Source organism: Melanerpes formicivorus, unplaced genomic scaffold (assembly GCF_026170545.1).
Source record: "Melanerpes formicivorus ecotype bairdi unplaced genomic scaffold, bMelFor1.0.p_v2 SCAF_7, whole genome shotgun sequence".
Lineage (NCBI taxonomy): Eukaryota > Metazoa > Chordata > Aves > Piciformes > Picidae > Melanerpes > Melanerpes formicivorus.
The window spans coordinates 1,967,925-1,984,456 of NW_027142359.1; the positions used below are offsets into that span (position 1 = coordinate 1,967,925).

The 16,532-nt window shown below is 43.2% G+C and overlaps 1 protein-coding gene across 2 annotated transcripts in view; it reads right to left on the minus strand.

Moving 5' to 3' along the window:
• The window catches only part of GLIS1 (GLIS family zinc finger 1), a 217,669-nt gene that overhangs the window by 104,242 nt on the left and 96,895 nt on the right, over positions 1-16,532 (minus strand). For both annotated transcript variants that reach the window (XM_068140633.1, XM_068140634.1), the window contains 2 exons: positions 11,537-11,735; positions 4,307-5,408 (listed from right to left, as the gene is read on the minus strand). In XM_068140633.1, coding sequence (XP_067996734.1) covers positions 4,307-5,408; positions 11,537-11,735 — 1,301 coding nt within the window. The remainder of the gene's footprint in view (positions 1-4,306; positions 5,409-11,536; positions 11,736-16,532) is intronic.

A 16,532-nucleotide genomic window follows, 5' to 3' on the forward strand; every position in this document is an offset into this window, starting at 1 on the left:
ATTGTGCACGGGTCTGTGACATGGCAAACCAGCTGTGTCAGAGGTGCAGGGTGAAAGGAGCAGGAAGTTCAGCTGGACAGCTATCTTCTGCATCAGCTGTACAAAAATGTGTTTCACAGGTAAACTGCAAATGGTTGGGGTGTGTGATGCGGTGATTGGAACACGAGATCTGTGCTGGAATGCTGGAATTGCCTACAGGTGCCTTCAGGCAAGGTACTTATCTTCTCTGTGTCTCAATTTCCCCATGTTTAATGCAGTACCTATAGTGTCTCACCCTCAGGGATTCAAAAGAACTGATCAGAACAGCACAGGTGCTGAATTTCACTGTGCACAATGCAGCACCCAAACCGTTGCATCAAGATTATTCCCAAACTGAGTATTTTCATATATACAAAAAAAAGAGATTCTCCTTCAAAGTATTGACTATCTAGACAAGAACATGACGTGAAGACAGGTCTCTGAACACACCCAGGAGACTTTTGTTTCTTTGAAATACATCAACTAGAGACATCACCAATGGCTATGATCACTGCCCAGCTCCTTTTATGGATACCACACACATCACAACACCCATTTCTGTGAACACCAATTGCATATGTAGAGATTACATCAAGATAAATACCTTTACCTTCATCATCTTTTGGGGGCCTGTATCACAGGTTCCCTGAGCACACATGTGTGCAGTGGTGGGAACTCAATTTTCTACTCTTTCTGAAGCCACGAGAGTGCCAAGTATGGATTTGTCCAAATCAGACAATTCCAGACAGATAAATGAGCATCTCTATATTTACACATGCAAGCAGAGGCTTAAACTGAGGATGCAATATCTGGAGATCAGCAGGGCTCTACCCACCAAAGTATTACAAGAACTAAAAGACAGTAAAAGATCCAGCTATGAGAAACTTCTTTTTTTTTCCAAGATAAAAACCATTTAAGCTTGCTAATTTTTTGCTGCCTCAGACAATCAAAATTCCAATTGTCTGGGATATCAAATCTAAAAAGCATGAAATTAATCTTCAGAAGTCTTAAAGACATTGCATCATTATTTTTGTTGGATATATTTTTGATTATAATGCAGATGAACCCCAAATTTAATAAAACTAAAATAACATGAGTTAAGTATGAAACATAACAGGATATTGCAAAGAGATTAGGTAGTTTCCTTTAGACTACTTGCAGAGCCCAAGGAAAAACCAAACTGAGGACACAATGACGAGGAGGCACTGCTTAACTACAATATTGAATGGAATATGAAAACAGCAGACTCAGAGCACTGGCTCTGGCAGTGAAACACGGTGAGCAGAGCACAGACCTGATGCAGCAGTAGTTCTCTACACCAGATACTGTTTTGCCTGTGGACTGTCTGTAGTAAAGCAAGAAGCAGGCTGGCTAAATTGAAAGCAGCTGTAACGATGAGAGTGTTACAGTTGGACTGAAGGAAGCTTACCTCATGAAAGTATTGTGGAAACTGCTGTTGGAAAGATAATAAAAGGATTAACTGCAGTTTTAGTGAACCATTTACTTTTCAATCAAAATGTCTCATGTATTTCCTGTTCTCAAGTAGCCTGAATTCCAAAATTCCTTTGTCTATTACAGTACATAGTAGCAAAGCCTGTCATAAGAAATTAATAATTTTACATGGAAAAGTACTTTTATGTACAAGGGCAGGACACTGCTCGCTGTCAGCTTGTCCTGAGCAGTTCAATACCTAGTCAGCCAGTAATCTTACAGAGAGGAACAAAATCAAGGGCTTAAAAAGAAAGTACAATGGGTAATTGTGACCAGTGAAAGCAAATCTCCACTACAAATACCAAGAGATGGGAAGTTACTTTAACAGGGCTGCAGCACAACCGAAACAGAATCTTAGACCTCTATAGACAGAGACTGAATTGCCTTCTTAACTTGCAGGAATAACAGCACAATTATTACCACATCAAAAGAAAAGCCATCATTTAAAATGACATCACTGCATAATGAAACACTGCACAGCAATCCTTGTTTAAAGTGGAATGGAGTTTGCCAGGCAAATCCCCACTTGATATTAGTAACTTGAAGTAACTGCGTTGCAGTTTTGGATCTTATCCCTGTTAGAGCAAGGTCTTTCTGCGGTACTAAACCACATTTGCAAAGAAGATGTTTGTCATGTGCTCACTTGGATCCAGCTTTCCTCCACACATGACTCCAGGTTGTTCCCCTGCTGAGAGTGGGAGGTTCCTGTTCTGGGAACTGAAGAGTTAACTGCAAGTTGTGCAACGCAAAGCTCCCAGTTCTGATTGGGCCATTCCATGTATGGGAACAACTACAAAATCTGCTCAAACCAGCCAGACCTTTCCACACTTCTGTGCCAAGGCTATATGCATGTGTCATGAAGGCTATCTGCAATATCAGTCAAAAAAGCTTTTCCAACCTATTCCCAATATTAAACCTTGAGAAGTTGCCCAAAGCTGGTGCCCTAAGGCAGATGAACAGAACTGAAAGTAGGTGACTTATACCATCTGCTAAGACATGAAATGGTTTAATATCTCTGGTTTATCCAGTTTCCTGTAGAAATGGGAAGGTAACATTAGAAATCTGCTATACAATACCTGTCAAATATGCACCTTGCAGAAAAAGACAAAAGTGCCCTCACCCATGGAGCCCACTGAATCTTTCAGCATCACAGGAAAGCTAATGGGAGTGTCATATTTTGAGTATTTCTTTTTTAAGTGCAAGATAAAAGTCAGGAGAACACTGATCTCATTCCAGCTGAAAAACTAAACCCACAAGTTAGGCTAAAATAAAATCACAATTTATTTCCCACAGTTTTGTGGAAAGAAGTAACTAACTTACATTATCCTGTGATGATTGACGACCAAATATGCACAGGAAGTTAAATTCCTTTGTACCTTCACAAATTGGGATTGAGCTACTTCTGGTAACAAGCAAGTGAGCTCTTTCCTCAGAGGAAAAAGAAACAGGGAAGTCTTAAGAGTGTTTCCATTTAATCTTGGACAACTTGTTGGTATTCTCTGAACATCTGCATTGTTTCCAGTATTATTTTAGGGAGCAGCCACTGAACAGCACTGTTGTTAAGATAATGCTTTTCATTTATCCAGGGGAATGACATCATGATGACCACTTACACAAAAAATTGTTCTCTGCACAACCCTGTGAACACTGTTGGTTTCTCCCTTCTGTAACCACTGCAAGCCAGAAAACTTTTTCTTGATCAAATGAAACAAAAGTAAGCTTTTTATATAAGCATTCCTTCCTATTTTTTTCCACAGCAAGCTGTAGCTTCCTATGGGGAAGCCTGTCTTAATCTAACTTCCTTACCAAAATTTTTCATACTATCATTCTCTGATCAAAACAATAAAGCAGATATACAGTCCAAAAAATCTGCCTATCAAGCCTCAAGACCTGCAGCCACAACCACTCCCTCTCCTTCTGCTCGTGTGTGCGTGTGCATGTGCAGGCATGCACATGCGTGTGGGCGTTGCAAGTAAGACTTTCCAAATTTCATGGCCCAGTTTGGAAGCTTGTGTCAAACTTGTTTTGCTTCATCTGTTTCGGTCAGGATCTTGTATCATTGTTGTTGCAAACATGTGGAAAGCTTAATGGAAGTCATTAACTTTTATTTTAGTTTGGCCATATTGTCATCATGGTGGGCAGATGCAGAGATGGTGCTATTCCCAAGACCCTCTTTTTGGAAGGCTGATGTTGTTTACATCTTCTTGATCAGAGGAGAACAATGGGTTTTACTTCTTTTTAAAGCCCTGGTTTGCAAATTAAAAAAGCCCCTAACAACCTTTGAAAATGTAATTAAACATATTCCTTTTGTTCTTTTAACTGTTACAAATCCTCAACAAGTTTCTTTTCATTTTCTCAGCTCCCATTTGAAACTCGTGCGCTCACAACTCTAAGGGTTATTGTTCAGCTGAAGGAATGAAAAGAATTTCATTAGATGTGTTTTAAGTTTCTTGATTAAAAATGTCACCCGAGGCTCAGTGACTTTGTTTTATGTTAAATGACTGCTGCCTGCTTTGATCATCCCTTTATTAATGCTTTAATGAATATTGAAAAAAATAAACCACTGTATTAAAAGTTAAGCTCTCATATAAGGAAGCTGAATCCCTTTTCCAAGAACTACAGTACTTCTGACTCAAACATTTCCTTCCAGATTAGGGTTTTCTCCTGTTTCCCTTTAGCCAGATGCAGACTAAGTTACAGAAAAGCACAACAATTATGTTGGAATCAGATTGAAGAGAGAGCAAGAAAGAGAGCAGAGTAGCACATTTCTAGTGAAGCAAATACATTCCAGACTTACCATGCACTTGTTTGGTTTTTCTCCAGAATGAACCCTCATATGAATCAGCAGTTTGTAACGAGCATTGAAGGGCTTGTACCGGCGGACACAGCCTGCCCAAAAGCAAGTGAAGTCCTCTCCTTTCCGCTGGTCAATGTGAGTCTTTTCTATGTGTCTGACCAGTTCATCTTGTTGGTCATAAGTGGCACTGCAGTCAATCCACTGACAGACCTGCTTGCCATTGCTGAGCTCCTGTTCATCCCCATCACTGGGCTGAAGGGACTTGGGGGACATAGAGGCGTGTAAGTGAGACAGCGTCCCTTGGGTCTGGCTTAGTTGCTGGTGCAGATGGTAAGGGGGAGGCAGACCCTGATGATGTCGAAAAAGATCAGCGGTGGAGGAATAATCATCAGCTGGTTCTTGTTTTAAGAAACTCACCTTCTGGGTGCTGTGTGAGGTGTTTTGATGAGGAATGCTGGCACCATTCATCATAAGGCTGAGGCTTCCATTCTCCTCAACTTGCTGCATTTGTATCTGCTCACAGTCACCTCTGTCACATTCACTGGAAATAGGTACAAGACATGCTGGAGGGGAGGGAACACTGCAAGGGTTTCCAGGCTGAGAGCAAGACTGGGGCCGAGAGGATTTCTGAGCACTGTGCTGACTGATCTCCACAGGATGAGAGGAAATGCCAGCTGAATTAGCTCGCAGTCCATTCACGCAGGTGACCAGTGACGTCTGCGACGTGCGGATGATAGCAGTAATATCAATTCCTTCGGCTGAAGGCGGCACAACAGAGATGCATCTCTTCTTCAGGTTGCTTGTTTGTAGCCTGGCTGAGTGCTGAGGGGTGCCAAGTGACAAAGGACCCAGGGAGGAGCTATGTTCATTATTAAACAAGTAGGATGAAAGTGAATTTGTAAAGCTATTATTCATTAGGTCTATTTCAGAATGCAGACTACCAGAGGTCCTCAGCTCCATCCCTTCTGTAATCCTCCTATGCGCGGAAGCCTCAGACAGGACCTTATAATCACTGGAGCATTCTTGCTTAATGTGCTGAGCCGGGTGACTTCCATTCAGGCATGGAGCAGCAGAATCTACTGAGTCTTGAAACCTGGGTGACCTGCAATACAGTTTTCAGTAAGCATCACTGACTCCCGCAGGATTTATGACTTTTGCACAAGACACAGCACTTGTTAATCCCTGGGGGAGGGAAGCACTTGCTCCCTGCTGAACGCTGCCTAACGCAGTGATCACACAAAAAATCTGCAATTCTTCCTCTCAGCCCTCCTCCGGGCAGCACCGTTTTACACCGGATTGATTTTACACGGAACAGACAATCTCTTCCGCACTGCTACAGGCAGGTCATCAATCACAATCTAGGTCTTCAATGCATAATAGATCGGGCAAAACAATAGCTGAGAATGAAGTTTGAGAGCTTTGGGCATTTTTGAATTATTCAAATATTGGCATTTCCCTTAGAGCACGCTAGGAAAAAGCCTTGGCATTCATGTTCACATGAGCCAAAAAGGGGCTGGCTGAGCTTTGCTTACATGTCAGAGAGATGCTTCCCTTCACTACATTAGGAAAGGGGCAAGATCAGTGGGCAAAAATACAGAAAGATTAGCTCGCTTTCAAGCAGTGGCCCAGAGCCCAGGAGAGATTAGCTGAATGCTTACTTCTATGAGGTCCCAAAAGCTAATGAAGAAAAGTTTACAACCAGTGGATCTAAATTAGCAGTCTGTGTGTTCCCATTTCCATCTTGCCTATTAAAGCCTACGTGGGTCTGTAAAGCCAAAGAAGATGTTCTGCACAAGTGAGTTTTAATCTTTTTTGACCTAATCCAGCCACTCAGGGAGCAGAACCTTGAGAAACACCACACAGGCATTTCAGAAAAACACTGCCTGTAGGCACTATTCCCTCCTAATATTTTCTTCCAAGCAGTCAGCATTTGGTTTATGCCTTCAAATCAAACATTTTAACTCAGCTATAAGCACATACTGTGGATGACCAAGCTGTGTGTTTTTCCTTAGGACAAGCAGGTGCTCTTCGCATATCCTTACAGCATGGAGGCTTTAACCTATGGCTCCAGCACACAGTGCTCTGCCAGACTGAGGAAGCATCATATCTGTGTGCAGGAAAGCTGTACCTGAACTAATAAACCCTCCAGAAAGGTACTCCATGGCTTTTATGCTGACACTTTCCACTTAAATGAATGTTATACTGTTTTGGTGCTAGCACCACAGAAGCTGAAGAAAACCTGCTCATGTGGCAACTTCTTGTGTGATGCCTCAGCTACGACAAACCTGACACATTCTGAAAGACATGTAAGGTATTGTGGACATATATAGACATTAAAATGTGAAGCTGCTGAATAAACTGCATTTATTTTATGACTTAGATGACTTTATCTCTACTATTTCCATTAATCACAGTATCGCTAAGGTTGGAAGAGACCTTGAGGATCATCAAGTCCAAGATCCATCACTAATATTTAGTCCACTAATCCATCACTAATATCTAGATGGAAAGCTGGGATGACTTCTAACACTTCCTTAGTAACAGCTCTCAAAGAATTAGCAATTAGGAAAAAAAAACAACAAAAACAAACCAAGAGAAAGCTTCAGAAAGACTACTTCCTTCCCATGAAATTAAGATTGTCAAGAAAGCACACCTGTCTAAAGCACACAACTGTCATAACTGCATTCACCAGTAACAGTTTTCTAAGCTCCAACAGTTTGCAGCCAGAAGGCCTTGATATAAAAAGAAACCCCACCTTTAAGGTCATGAGAGAAGTGAATTTCCCCACCATTCAGTGCCACAGAACAATCACATCTTGCATTTGCCACATTTAAAAATTTTAGAGGTTTCCATAATCCATTAGTTCTAATTTCTCCCTTTAGGTTTCCACAGTTGGTCTCAGGGTAAACTTAAAGCACCTGGTTTTGCAGATGGTAAATTTAAACAAAAAAGCAAACCCCAACCCAACAAACCCAACGGTACCCACGTGTTATTTTTTAACATTTGCAGAACCATATGGATGTAAAATATGTGGCACAAATATACATTAAAAAAACCTTTTATTGCACCTCTTTGCTTGTAGCTTCATTACTCAGTAGAACATGTGCTGATTTACGCTTATTCTGAGCAAGGTTTTACAGCTTACCACGTCAAGCACAGTATTTCCTATTACTTAGTTTCTTCTGTACAAGAACTCTTCTAAATAATTCAATTTGTGTCATAATTCAGTGATCCCAAAGCCTCAGGCTAAAGTAAACATGACACATTTCTTACATCATATAAAATTAACCCAAGCCTTACATTTCAGCCTGTGATAATTGGTGTCATATTATTAAGCTTTATGTAAAGCTCCCATCGTGCCAGAAATCCCTGTGAGGAGTTCAAGCTGCAGTCAATGCAGAGTACCTGCAGGATGGATAACAACATCCTTGTCCTGAGAAACACTAGTTTCCAAACACTCATAGAATCTTAGAATGGCTTATTTTGGAAGGCACCTCAGAGACCATCTACTCCAACCCTCCCCTCGCCATGGGCAGGGACACCTCTCAACTAGGCTGCCCAAGGCCTCAACTGAGCTGCAGGCCTCACCCCCAGCAACAATCTGCATGTCCAGCACAAGATCTTACTCGGAGTCAGGACTCTGTGATGCTGCAGTGCAGAACATGAGATACATAAAAGAGGGGAGTCTTGAAGCAGAAGGCAAGATGGAACACCTCACTTCAAAAGTAAATAAGATGAAGGCACTGAATTCATGCTTCCTGCTGCCACAGCTGTGCCTTACCCATGCTCTGCCTACACAACGGTAAGCACAAGCTGCTTGTGCAGATCATAAATAAGCCTTTTCTTATTGCCACAGCTTCTTCTGCACAGTGTGCATTTAACACATGGTACACCCTGCATTAGTTAACTCTGTGGGGAGAGTCTGCTCTGCTTTCCATTTCCTGATCTTTGACTGGCAGGCTACTTACTGTCAAGGTTGCATTAACGCAAACTTTCTCTGTTCCTGACAGAATTTTGCCTTCACTGTTCTTGGGAAAGTCCTGCTCATTCCTCCCAGTCCTGGGAAGGAGAAGGGGCACAGAAACAAAACCAGTAACGAGAGAGAAGCAAGGTGCCTGGCATCCAACTTTCTGGCTGGCTCCTCTTACTCTCTGTTTGCTCTTGCAGTAGCCAGGGATCGAGTTCCAGGCCTGGTACACACAGGCAGTGCTGGCCTCAAGGACTTCGGATGAGCAGTCCTAGAAAGCAGTGGGGTCAGCAGGAGATCTACAAACCTCTCTTCCTAGGGAGCATCCATGTACCAGGGATGGATAGTCTGAGGCAAGAGAAGTGCTGCTCAAGCACATAAAAGCTGAGTGCAAGGCCTTTGAACAGCAGCAGCAGCCTCTCAGAGAATACTAAGGCAGCATTTCCAAAGAGACTGGTAATTGAAGCCAGAGCAAGAGGCCAGTAGCACCAGCCAGAAGCACTGCAGTTCCCAAGTGCCCTCAGAGGACAAGGTGACCGTATCTGATATCTCCAGGTTATTTACAAAACAAACATGCCTTCAACTGCCACTGTAAACGTGCTATCGGTGATAAGTGACAGTATTAAGAGGCTGAAGGGGACAGTTCTGCTGCACATCAGGGACCCTTCACAACCCTCTCTGACTGCCCTACTGTTTTCTCTGGATTTTATATGCCCAGCACTGAGCATGGTGTGGGTGGGTTGCTGATAATGTATGGTTTGACAAGAGGCCAACATGAGCTGTGTGCTGCCTGCAGTTGTGGTAAGGAAGGCATTAGGACTCTTCCAATCCCACGCACGTTTCAGTCACAGATAGCATGTAGCAGCAATTAAATTGCACAACTTAAAAGCTATTAACTGAGCGTGGAAAGGAAGCAAGGAAGAAGAACGATCACGATTCTTGGATTAAGGCAGTCATCTCTAGAATACATTTGCCGAGAGAAAGTGATTCACAGAGAAGCTGAAAAGGGTAACATGTTTCAGTGCGCTGAGGGAAAAAAGGACAAAGCCAACCATAACCCCAAATCCTGAGGGAGACTTTGGATTGCAAGGGGAGGTGCTCTCTGGTTTGTTTGGGTTTTCCTTGGACATTCCATATCCTAGAAATGCAGAGTTCAAAGTTCAATGCAGAGAGCTTGTTTGAATTTGGATCTCTCTGTTTCTTTGCTGAAACAGAACATCCTCGGCTCCCAGCAACTTCACTGGAATCTGATAAGACATTTACCACCTCAGTTACGTTCTCCTGTTTTCAGATCTTTAGGGAAAGATCATGTTTTATGTTACCTGTCAGGAAGCTTTAGCATCACAAACACATGAACAGAAATCATTCCAGCTGTTGTCCACCTCTCACATGCCAAGGCTCTGGCTCTGGACCATGTGTCTCATGAGCAGCACAGTGTCTATGAGGTGCACAGAGCAAAGCTGGGCATTGGTCTTATCTTGCCATCCCTTGCAGACAAAAGCAGTATTAGCCAGGTGGACATACAAGCAGAACATGGCCAGTGAGACACAAAAACAACCCATAAAGGAATGGAAGGATCCTTCAAGATACTCTCCAAACACATCCAAACTGTTGCTTAGCAGCAGCAGAACCTTAAAGCTTTTGACCATGCTATAAAGCACAGAGGAGAGAATCAGGCTTATCACCTGCTACTTTCCCATGTTAATCAGCAGACAATCCTTTATGTTCTTCTGGGAATCCTCTTCCAAACGGGGAATGGAAGAGGTTCATATTTCCAAGGGTGGGTCCTGTGATGCCCAGTATGCAGCTATCTGTCATTTCCTCATTAGAGGTTTTACAAAAAGCTTCAAAAAGATCTAAGTAGCATACTCTCTGCCTCCTTTTGTTTGGTCCTTCCCTAATTATCTTTGCTTCATAATTGTCCTCACTGACAGCATAAAAAAGGGTTGATATCTGCCAGTCCCACACTGAGCCATAAAGAAACTAGGAGGGAGCAGACTCACATCCAGCTGCAACAGCATCTACAAATCTTTGCAGCAACAACAACAGAGTATTTTCTTATGTGCAATGAGTATTATTTGTCCTTTTCAAACAAACAAACAAACCAAAAGCTCATTCCTCTTGCTTGCCACACTGCTGTCTCTCCTTCTCTGGCAAACACAGATGTGCTTACCCTGCCAGTAAATGGAAAAGGGGAAACAAGACATAAATATGTATCATAAAATCAGAAGCTGTCAGATTTTCAGGACCAAGCTATAGGCCATATCTCCTCTAGCTGGGGAAATCTGGGCTTTATCTTTCCATGCACAGAGTGCCAATTATTCCAAGTATCTAAGATAAAGGCTACAACTTTGTGGAGGGTTTTCTTTTCCACAGCTCTTCAAAAAGGTCAAGATTATTCTGTATTATATCCCCTGCCAAAAAGCAGTGCAATTAAAATAGATGGACAGATTTTAATTTGTAGCAGGCTTCTCTTCACAATGGATGTCTGTTTAGGGTACTTGTTTAAAATCTGGTAATGTTAAATTTGTAACAACAACAAAAAAATAATGGAGTTCTGTGTTTTCATATAATTAATTTATAGCAAATGTTTAAATAAAGATTCTGTTCATAGCATATCCAACTACAGTGTATATATCAAAACCAGAGACCAAATTTTCACATTACAGCCTTAAAAGCAAATACCAAGGATGTGGCTGTATGGGAACACTGAAAATCCTTCAGTAAAGGAAATGCTCTAGAAATAAAAGTGGCATTGGCTTCCTGTAGGTTTGATGGTGGCATGCCAAACTGCCATATGGGAGACATTGATTTGTGAGTAAGCATCATCCCTGCCTTCCAGGCTTCAATTTGCAAACAACATGGCACTGGGGAGGAGAGTGGGGGTACAGAGGAGGCAAGTCTGACGCTACTTAAGCTTCTAGCAAAACTCCTATTGACATTTGAACGTGCTGGAAGAGCTCCCATGGAGAAGCTGTACTTGAGCCTCAGTTCAGGGGGATGCAGCTGCACATACAGTGACTACTCCTGGCACTGCCTTGGACAGTTGTCTGTGTACACGTGCATGTCCCTGCCACGTGAACCTGCAAATGAGCAGTGTGGTTAAATCAGCAAAATCAGCATCCAAAGCACTTCCAAAATGAAAGCCAAGCCAGAAATACTCTTCCAAATGTAGCACCCTTGGATGCTACTGCAAAACAGCTCCAACAGAGAAGCTCTCCAGAAGAGCAAAGTATATCAAGGGATAGAAGTTTCAGCGATACCTTATGTCTGAGTGTGTCAAGTTGAGCTGCCCAACATGCAGCAGTCTCTCACAGGACAGCGGGTGGTCTCGCATAAGTGAGTTTCCTGTGTGGATGAACAGACCTTGTCTGCGGACAGGTACTGAGCTACTTGTCATCTCCATGTCCATCATGTTCTTCTTCTCAGAGATCAAATTACAATGACTGTAGCCACCGTTCACTGTAAGAAAATAAATTGAACATATGAGCCTTTTACTAAGCAGCCTCTACAGTGAGTATTGCTTTGTACACTCCTTTTGGGTCTCCTCGCAAAACTCTGATCAATGACATGGCAGTGGAAATGAAATGTTTCACAAGGAAGCAAACTTTAACTACCCAGTCATTTCAGTATGAGAACTGTGATTGTTTATTTCCCATTTGATGTTCTGTGGCTATTTCACACTTCATAATCTCACTCAAAACCCACTCAGCCTGATGGCTTTCTTCGCTTCTGTTTATTTTTGGTAGAGTTTTGCCTGTGTTAGATTTTGGACAGGGATGTTTCAGAACCCCTTTGTTTTCAGGGAGAGGAGCTCTCTAAAAACAGTGATGTAAAGTCAAGTTTTGCTTTGCAGACAATTGTCTCTATGATTATGGCTTTAGATGGGCATGTTTCTACTTTACTGTCAGACCAACAATGTGAAAAAAAGGTCACTATTTTTGTTTTGATAAGCTGTTATTATAAATGCTAATAATGACAATATATTCTGCTTGGGTAAATGTTAGATTCGACCAGACTTGGACAAACCAGACTAGAGCTACCAGCAATATTCTCCAGGTGATCTATCTGAAAAGAGAAGACAAAGGGGGAATTGGGAATTTAGATTGCATTGGTCAAAGGCTAGCAATTCCACTTCATTTAAAGGCTAATATTTGGGTTCTTTACCTCTAGTGAACTTGTCAAGCACTCATAAATAAGCATGCATGCAAGTATTTGTAAGAAGTTTAGCCTGGAGGGGCTAGCTGAAAAAGAAACAGTAGCTATTTACCCTCATTTTCACTAGTGTACACGAATCCTGCTTTTAAAATTCTGAATCTTCCTCTAGCCTGTTTCATGCATGCAGACAGAATGTAAGGAGTCAGATATAAATGGCAAGCATTTTTCTGTAGTATTCATACAAGAGAACAGCAAGTGACTCCTTCACCCTTGCACCCAGTGTTCATGGTGATAGATATTCCAGAGCAAGACTGCTCTGTAGTTAGTCCATTCTCTATGGAAGCACCAAGTGCTGCACCCTGCAAATCCTGCAAAGTGACAGAAAAGATAAAGCTTTGCTCAGTTTCATGCAAATCACTGATTCTCACAAGCATCAGGGTTTGTCCTTCACTAAGCTGTTACAAGGCAACAGTTTTGCAGTCTGAATTTTATCCTGACAACATCTTACATCATTCAGCCATCCCAAAGTGGGTGTCTAAGATCATAGAATAAGAGAATTGTTTGGGTTGGAAGGGACCTCAAGGATCAGCCAGTTCCAACCCCCCTGCCATGGGCAGGGACACCTCACACTACATTAGGTTGCTCACAGCCACATCCAGCCTGCCCTTAAAAACATCCACGGATGGGGCTCCTACCACCTCCCTGACAACCTGTTCCACTGTCTCAAGACCCTCACACTGAAGAACTTCTTCCTAATATCCAATCTGAATCTACCCATTTCTAGTTTTGCTCCATTCCCTATAGTCTTATCACTACCTGACACCCTAAAAAGTCCCTCCGCAGCTTTCTTGTAGCCCCCTTCAGACACTGGAAGGCCACAAGGAGATCTCCTCAGAGCCTTCTCTTCTCCAGACTGAACAGCTCCAACTCCCTCACAGTCTGTCCTCATAAGAGAAGAGCTCCATCCCTCTGATCGTCCTCATGGACCTTCTTTCCAGCACCTCCAGATCCTTCCTGGGACTCCAGAACTGGACACAGTACTCCAGGTGGGGTCTCACCAGAGCAGAATAGAGGGGGAGAATCACCTCCCTCGACCTGCTAGCTCTGCTTCTCTTGATGCAGCCCAGGATGTGATTGGCTTTCTGAGCTGCAAGTGCACACTGGTGGCTCATGTTGAGCTTCTCATCCCCCAGCACCCCCAAGCCCTTTTCTTCAAGGCTGTTCTCAAGCCAGTCCCTGCCCAGCCTATATCAGTGCTTAGGATTGCCTCGACCCAGATGCAGGACCTTGCACTTGTTGAACCTCATGAGGTTGTCATGGGCTCACCTCTCCAGCCTGTCAAGGTCCCTCTGGATGGATCCTTTACCTCCATCATGTCAGCTGCACCACACAGCTTGGTGTCATCAGCAAACCTGCTGAGGGTGCACTCAATGCCACTGTCCATGTTGCCAAAGATGTTAAATGAGCCTGGTACCAGTACTGATCCCTGAGAGACTCCACTTGTCACTGGCCTCCATTTGGACATGGATCCATTGACAGCCACCCTTTGGGTGCTTGTCACACCCACCCCCCAAAAAAAACAACAAAGTGCACCCTTTGGGCTTGTGCAGGTTCAAGACAAGCTTTCCTCTTCCCTTTGACTAAGGAAGGTGCCTAAATAAGTAGCTTCAACTGCATATCTGACTTTCAGACAGCTGCAGCTGAGTGAAATGAATCCCTCTAAGCAGCCATAGGGCTTACAAATACCCTCATCACAACCAACCCACTTCACACTGCTTTTAAGTCTTGTCCTTCCGTTGAAACACTCATCAGACCTGCCATAGACAGCACAACTTCTACCATTTCAACACCACCATTTGTGGTATAACCCAGAGCAGGTAGATATTGGTATAGAATGATTTGTAACTGGTCTCTCTACATCTTCTTATTTGATGCCTTTACATATGAAAGGCCACACCTTGGAGCCTTCTCTTCTCCAGACTGAAGAACCCTAGCTTGCCTTCATAGGAGAGTTGCTGCAGCTGACTATTTTCATAGCTTTTCTCTGGCCCTATTCTATGAGGTCCAAGTCTTCTTGAATTGGGATACCCAAAGCTGGACACAGTACTCCAGGTGGGGTCTCACAAGTGTGGAGCAGAGGGTCAGAATCACCTCCCTTGACCTGCTGTCCATGCTGCTTTTGATGCAGCCCAGGATACCCCTTGGCTTTCTGGGCTGCAAGTGCCCATTGCTAGACTATAGCCAACTTCTCATCCATCCGCATCCCCAAGTCATCCTCTGCTGGGCTGTTCTCAATCAGTTCATCACTCTGTCTGTCCTGAGTTTTATATCTATATTATACCGGTCTAGTGTTACACAATTAAGCAGCTTTCACAGCATCTAGTTAGTGGAATTTTCAGGATACAAGGGTAAATAGAATTGTACTCATAAAGGTCTTCAATTGTTGTGGTTTTATTACACCATTTATCAAGTTCCAGTCAGAGATTATGCTCATTTTGGTCAGCCACTGCTTCAGCACAAGAGCAAAGGTAGCCTCAACAGACATGAACCCCCATTTCAAACCTCTTATAGACAGCTGCTTATCCTACAGCATGAAAGGCAAGTGGAAGAGCCTCAGCTGCTATGGTGCTCTATAGTTACAGTCAATGAATGCTCTGAAAGCGATGAGACTCATGTTCAGGGGTTTGGTGAGTATAAATGAGAAGAAACAGGTGACTGGGGAAAGCAGAAAAAGTCTCTGGTAACTGGAGAATTTGTGAAAGAGATCACAGCACAAAAGTCCATTCTCCTCCACTGGCTGTGCTCCACAGCCTCCCCAGCATGCTCTACGGCACCATTGTAATGGGGAAGACCATGGCAGATGAAGACATAGTCCAGGCAAGCATCCAGGCCCTTAGAAAAGAGTGGGTACATGTGACACCCAAATTACAAGTCTCAGGAGGCATTATTGTGACATTTCCAGAATAGAAATCCCTGTTTCCAGTTCTCAGTGTTTGGCTGATACATTTACTGAACATTTATTTCTTAAAAACATAAAAGTCAGCATCTCTAAAACTGGAAAACCAATACTGGCATTTTCCCACAAAGCTCCACCACAAAACCAAGGCAGGTGCTAAGTCTTGGGAAGCGTAGACCAGGGTTATTTGATATAATCAACAAGCCCACAGAAGATTTTTAAGAACAATACATAAGATTGTAAAGAAAAAACAAACTGTATTTAAACTGTACAATTCAGGTCAATAGCCTTCTCCATGGTAATTAACAGACATGTTCTGATCATTCCAGCTTTATGTTCAGAGCTCTGAATCCACTGACACTCTGGGCCTGTTCTGAGTGACTCTGGAGAGACCAAGAAGCTGTACAGAAATGTGGCATCCTTTGGCCTGCACAGGTCAGTCACATAATGTTAGACACTGGAAGGGACCTTGAAAGATCATTCAGTCCAACCCCCCCTGCCAGAGGAGGATCACCTAGAGCAGATCACACAGGAACACATCCAGGCAGGTCTGGAAGATCTCCAGAGAGGGAGACTCCGCAACAACCCTGGGCACCCTGTTCCACTATCACCCTCACAGGGAGAACATTTTTCCACATGTTTTCGTGGAACTTCCTCTGCCTCAACTTCCACCATTGCCTCTTGTGCTGTCATTGGGCATCACCCAACAGAGCCTGACTCCATCCTCTTGGCACTCACCCTGCACATCTTTATAAACATGAATGAGGTCACCTCTCAGTCTCCTTCTTCCTCTCCAAGCTACAGAGACCCAGCTCCCTCAGCCTCTCCTCATAAGGAAGATGTTCCACTCCGTGCTGGACTCTTTCAAGCAGTTCCCTGTCTGTCTTGAACTGAGGGGCCACTTGTTTTGGGGTTACTCATATTGGGTGGGTTTGGATCTAAGCATATGAAACCACTTTGGATGCCTTGAGTGTTTGTGGCCATCAGCTTTCCCCTCCTTGTAACTATGACATAAATTACCATGATAGCCTCTGGAGTTCCACTGGGATTCATTCCACTCCTATTCTGGCTTTATCCCATCATAGTTTAACTCACTTCAGGGGTAATATCTGCCTCAGCAAGATGTATAATCAGACCTGTGGTTG